At 27.5% G+C, this 6,659-nt stretch overlaps 1 protein-coding gene across 2 annotated transcripts in view; it reads left to right on the top strand.

Annotated features, from left to right (window-relative positions):
* Window positions 1–6,080, top strand: part of LOC108752465 (prostaglandin E2 receptor EP3 subtype) — an 8,225-nt gene extending 2,145 nt beyond the window's left edge. The window contains exons 3-7 of one of the 2 annotated variants that reach the window (XM_018493295.1): window positions 165–404; window positions 2,896–3,070; window positions 3,310–3,554; window positions 5,092–5,326; window positions 5,634–6,080. In XM_018493295.1, the coding sequence (XP_018348797.1) occupies window positions 165–404; window positions 2,896–3,070; window positions 3,310–3,554; window positions 5,092–5,326; window positions 5,634–5,743 (1,005 nt within the window). In that variant the 3' untranslated portion in view covers window positions 5,744–6,080. Of the gene's footprint in view, window positions 1–164; window positions 405–2,892; window positions 3,071–3,309; window positions 3,555–5,091; window positions 5,327–5,633 lie in introns of both variants that reach the window. The other variant, XM_018493294.1, reaches the window with a different exon arrangement.
* Window positions 6,081–6,659: the final 579 nt, after the last annotated feature.

The following is a 6,659-nucleotide window of genomic DNA, read 5'->3' as shown; positions in this document are numbered from 1 at the left end:
TAAAAATAAAATATATTAATAATTTAATATAAAAAATATATTTCTATTATGTATAATAATAAAAATATATTTTTTTATTAATTTATATTGTTTTAGTGAAAAATTGTTGTTTTTCTAATAAAAAATTGTAAAGTGATGCTATACATCAACTTATTTCATTTCAGAGAAGAAACCGTAAGCATTTACTGATGTTACGTTGTTTGGCAACCAACGATCTCGTAGCGTTATTGGGGATGTTAGTTCAGATGTATGTTACAATTTATGCGGGTGATGTGACATCTACAAGAATATTTTGCTCTCTTCGAGTTGTTTGGCGACTTTTTGGCCTCTTCAGTGGTTGCGTCGCTATCGTCATGGCAGCGGAGAGGTGGTTAGCTTTAACTAGACCCTTTGTTTACCAAAAGGTAAGCCTAAGTTTAAAATAATATCAAGAATCTTTCTTTTTAGACCGCATATGTGAGTACACAATCAATACTAGAAATTAAAAATGCCTATTACAATCGAAGCTGGTTCTTCATTACTTTTAAATAATTTAATCTTGAATTACTAATATATACTATATATGTACTTGCATTATGCATATATACCATACATATTGTAGTTTTTTCGAACTACGAGCCAAATTGATTTTCCGGATAACGCAATTAAAACTACTTTAGTAATCGCGAATTAAATTGACAAGCAATTTTTGATAATTTGATGCTACAATTAAGCATCATATTATAAAGATATTAATATGTTGAAAAATAATATTGTAATCACTTATAAATTGCATATTATTTATACAGAAAGGGAATTAATTTGTTTTTTTATATAATCTAAATAAATAAAGAAAATAAAGAAGTTATTTTACTTTATGTAATCTCTCTCTCTCTATTGGAAAAATAATTTTTTTTTCTCTTTTATTTTTAATGACGGACCGAAAGTCAACGCACAAAGCGTGTTGCCAAAGTAAATCGCATGTTATGATTCTCGACATAGTCTTACTTACTGCGAACGAATTAATGCGTGTGAGAAATTTATACACGTGCGCCACTCCAAAGTTACGACGCTTATAGAACGATCGTATTTTATAATAAAAATGGAATGAAAGAAGAGAAAACATTGATCGAGTTAAAAACTAATTTGTGCGTGAATTATTACTGTATGTTGATGTAGGAGTACTAAGTATTTTCCTGAAATGCTATTCCGATAAATTTTTATTAATAAATTCGAATAATTTCGCGGTTACTGATTAAGGAGGTATCGATCGAATGCGATAGAAACTGACGTCAATTTACACAGTGTGATCATCTTTAGACGCGGTATCCAAGATTGCAAGTAATTGGAGTTGATTACTGCTACTGTTAGGTCGTACTTTGTCAAATATTGTTTTTCCCAAGAAAACCCCACCTAATTCAAGTTATTCTCCAGAATGATATTAAAGTAATAATGTGCAACCCACGTTATTTATACATCCTTTCATCAAAACGCGACAGGTGATAGATTAATGAGTTCCTAAATTTATAAATATATGACTAAAAAACTGATCTTAAAAGATTAATAAAACAGATCATATTTTCAATTGCAATATAGTACTTTTAATATTAATTTCACGATCGCTTTACGGATAGAGCGCATACATGAAACTATAATACAAAATTACAAACGAAAAATTCAAAAATTTATCAGGCATCGATCTGATACCCGGTCAATCTTAAACGTAATTTAATCCGCGAAGCAAGTATAGTTTCATCAATTTTGAGAGCAGACCTTGAAAATTTCATAAAGATTTTGCGCAGAATGATGTTCTCGAAATTCTCCGTATGACGCAGTTCGTTAAAACAAGGCGAACATATGTTATTTCTTATTCAATGCGAACATATGTTATTTCTCCCATATTTATGTTGGTTAAAGTTGGTGTACTTAACAAAACTTCAATTATCAATTACATTATTAACTTACCTTATCCTGATTGTCATGTGTTATGAAAATCGTATGTAACAGTATAAGACATTATAAGATAATAAAACTTGGACGAATTGTTCTTTCGTAATAATTAGATTATCTTTTTTCTTGGTTCCTTTTTTCTGTTCTTTTCGAAAGGTTTCTGCCGAACAGAGAATTAGTATAAACGCTTAAATCTACATTATATATAATAGAAAAAGAAGCAAGAACGAATAGTTATTAGATAATATAAGATCTGAGATAGAAATTTTAAATCTAAAAAAATTTTTTTTATTTTTTATAGTTTCAACAATATTAAAAATTATTATCCAATTTTTTTTTAAAAGATGTTGAGTCCTTAAAAGTGTATGCATAAAAGAATACATATCCCTTATTTTAATGTCAATTGCAACATACCTATTGCAAACTTATCAAAATCGAAAAGGAACTTTATTGTGTTTCTTTGAGAGACAAATTTAATTTTTGTTAATATTAAAACTTTAATTATATATTAATAATTAATAATAATTAATTATATTCTTTAATTTATGTATGTATAAATATATAGAAAATCCGTAATTTAAACTAGATGAATATATAAAAATCAATATTAGCGAATTGAACTTAAAGTTTTTACAATAAATCAGCAATAACATTATCTCATTCATGAACAATGACATGGAATCTTTTTTACAAAATATTTTTTTATAAAAAATTATAAAATTATTTATTTACAATTAAACAGAAATTAATGAAAGTTTACAAGTAAATTTATAAGTAAAGACTATTAATTTCTGTCACTTTGTGTTCTTTTTCGTTAATCTATGATAGTATAAATTTTGTCGAATTAATTTTTCTTGATTTCTTCAATCTGTAGTTATTGCAAAACAAAAATTGCAACAAAAAGTCGATATCTGCATCGGTATGTCTCGATATCTTAATGGATAACACGCATGTATCTTTCAGCAGGTGACGTATCCGGTAATTGTGCGTTGCATGTTGGCACTTTGGTTGATTGCATTAACGATAACCAGTCTTCCGGTTATGGGCTTCGGATTGTATTATAAAGACAAACAATGTGTGCGTTACAGAGAGGCCACAGAGCCAAGCGATATCGCTTATGCTTATGTATGGTTTATTTTTGGTGAGTAAATAAGAATATAATAAAAAGAAGAAATTACTGATTATTAAAAAGATATAATAATATTTACTTACATTAGTTGATTATTCTATTTTATTAATTTTAATATAAACATATCAACATTTATATAATAATTGCTATAAGTATGGCAATTATAATTATGTTTCCAATTTTAACAAAAAGGATCCAATTATAAAAAAATTTTTTTTAAGTTACTAAATATATTCTAATTCTTCTTATAGGTACTCTTTTATGTTTGTCAATTGTCTGGTGCAATTTGGCAGTTTCTAGGGCTTTGAGTGAATTAAGTCGTCGTACAGTTGCTCTTGGGAGAATCTCCAAAGCCTCATCAAGGGCAAAACCTTTGCTGACTATAGCCGGAGTACATACACATCGATTAGAAACAGTTACAACTGAAGAAAGAGCATTCGCAAGACTTATGGCTGTATTATCAATATCGTTCGTTATATGCTGGATGCCATACATGGTAAGTTTATTGCCTTAATTAATTTATGATTATATAGTCTAAACTTATGACAAAATTGTGTAAAAACAATAATTAATATTAATAATAGATAAACATAAAAAATTAAATAATAATTAAAAATTCAGTAAAATAATAAATAACGGAAAACAAATTTTACTGATAAAATAAATTATTATAAAATAAATTAATATAATAAAATAATATTAATGTCTTTTGTTTCTGCAAAATTCCTGTTTTCTATTATTTTTTATATTTAAATAAGTCATAAATATATGACTGTATTCGGGAAGCGCACTATCAGCGTTATTGAATCATTCTATTCTTGTTTTACATCTAATGAACAATAGAATGACACAATAGTGCTGATAGTTCTCTACATATAATAGTTCTCTTGTAGTTAAAGGGGAAGTCTTTGATTGAAATATAAATTCCTGCTTATTCCAGTTATATTTTTTTTTAATTATTTGTCGCTACAAATATAACTTGCGAAAATTTTGTTGGGAATAGACTCTATTTTCGGCAATTCTACGAGGGGATCATGTGATTTGCTTACTGAGTACTGTTTTAAGCTGATGTTTCCTATTATATTTACGACGTTCATCTATTTTAATTTTAATAGTATTGAGAGGAAATAAATAATTTTTATAACTGTAAATGATTTTTAAGATTCTTATACGAGATGTAAAAATATTTTGATAATATATGGAATTTTTAAAAACCTATTTTTTAAAAAGATATTTTTTATATAAAACGTTTTTATCAAAAAAATATCTAAAGATAAAACAATTAAAAAATTACGGAATAAATTATTGTTGTAATTTTTGCATTATAAACAGATAACAATAAGAAGAAAAAGAAAAAGAAGTAATAATAACAAATAATAACAATGTGATAATAAATAATATTAAGAGTATGACAATATTAAATAAAAATTCTCGTACAAAATAAATAAATTGAGATTTTTCTAAATAAATTAATTGACTTACAGCAAGCATCTTCTTGCCGGAAACGATGATCATTATTATTTATTACATCTAACCAATACAGAAATATCGCGCGCTTCCGCTAAAAGCGAAGGTCGACAAAGATAAATGATCAATATTTGAGAATAGTTTCACGTACGAGCCATCGAGACATCCGGGAGCCAATATTCTGATCGTCTCTGAATTGATTTCATCCTGTTGACGGTTTTGTCAGGTGATAGAAAATTTTACACGCGGAGTAAATTAATTCGCAAAATAGATAGATATGATAAAATAGAGAGATATAACGTAATCAAATATTTTTTGTATGAATTAAAGACGTTATTGTTATATATATATAATATTGTTATATATATATATATATGTTTATTTTAGAAATAAAAATTTTATAAAAGAATAAGTTTAATAACACAACTGCGAATGTCTGTCTTTATGGTAAATGTTTTTCTTCGTAAAAATAACGTTTTTCCTACAATGATTGAATTAATTTTTTTATTGTTTAGATTAAATTATTAAACTCTAAATTATTAAATTCTGTTTATTGGCTTCTCTAGATTTCCATTCCATCGGCTCAATTTGCGATGCATTTACCTAAAACGGCGGTCACTGTAAAATGCATTCAAATTTTTCACATCATAGCCGATATTCTTTTATGCATTCACTTCACCCTGGATCCATATATTTATGTGCTTTTACGAATGCCCCGACCGAGATTTCGATTGTTGAAGCCCCTCTGTAGGATCTGCTGGCCTGATTCATCTTTTAAAAGCCGCTCCAACTCCTTTACAGGTAAGACAATACATAAACATTAATTAAAAATTAAATTAAATTGAAAATTATATATCTTTAGTCACATGTTGCAATAGTTAATGTATTAACAAAAAAGTATGTAAATCAAATTATATAATGCAAATATTAATTCACGTTATTAACTTTATAAGATCATCATAGTAAAAAAATAAAATGATTAAATATAATGAATATAATAAAGTAGAAAAAATAGGATTATAGTGTTGATAAGAGAAAAAATAAAATTAAAATTAGTAAAAATTAAAATTTACTGCAGCACTGTCACAAAAATGATTTCATGCAACAGGTACGATCGATCACCAATGTAGTACTAATGGTCCACCCACACCGAACACTGCTCCATCAACTCCCGTTAGCGAAGAGCACGATTCGCATCTGGTTACAGCTTCCCTCTGAGATCGGCCTATGCGAATGATCTTCCTAAAGCGATTGAAAAATCACGTGTAATCCACGCGTAAAGCTTCGAATCGCTTCAACTGGAAGACATTTGCACAACTTTTAATTAACTCCATTCATTTGCATAAGGCAAATGAAAGTGATGTTGATTTTCGGTACGCAACATCATTTGACTTAAAAATTACTTAAACAAAAAAATTTTAATTTGTAAGTAAACAATTGGTATACTTAAATACGTTTGTTTGTGCAAGTTTCTAGTCAACAACGAAAGTGCGAGAATGAATGACGGAATACAATTAATTGCGCAAATTATCAAAATAATATAACTGTGACTTAAAATATCTTTCCAATACTAAAAATTCAAATATAAGATGCGAATATAAATGACAATATTTTGGAAGATACATTTTTTAAATGTAGTATACGAAATATAAAGTTCATATACATGCTCTTATAAAAAATAAAAATAATAATTTAAAAATTTTCATCAAAGTCACATGTTTTTGAAATTATTATTCAGTTTTGAACGCAATGTATGTACCGCGAGGGAGAAGTCTATTATACGTATTTCTATATTATATAATATTATACGTCTTTTCTATATTTCATGTTATGTGTGTAATTGCAACCTAGAAAGTAGAAATGTCGTATATTTGTAAACGACTTTATTTTAAACGAATATATCGTTATTTGTACATAATATCATACATACATATGTTAATGTACTTTATGTATGCCGCACAGCGTCACGTAGCACTTGTGCATTTAACAACTTTTTTAAATAAACGTTAATCGAAATTATCTAGATCACGACTCACCTTCCGTTCTCCAGAACAAACATACATCCACGAATATTTTCGTGTACAAAAAAGAATAGAACGCAAACATACACTTCGCACTCTCTGTGCAGCATCTA

Source organism: Trachymyrmex septentrionalis, unplaced genomic scaffold, assembly GCF_001594115.1.
Source record: "Trachymyrmex septentrionalis isolate Tsep2-gDNA-1 unplaced genomic scaffold, Tsep1.0 scaffold60, whole genome shotgun sequence".
Classification (NCBI taxonomy): Eukaryota; Metazoa; Arthropoda; class Insecta; order Hymenoptera; family Formicidae; genus Trachymyrmex; species Trachymyrmex septentrionalis.
The sequence above is the reverse complement of the archived record's forward strand: the minus strand, read 5'-3'. Positions and strand labels throughout refer to the sequence as shown.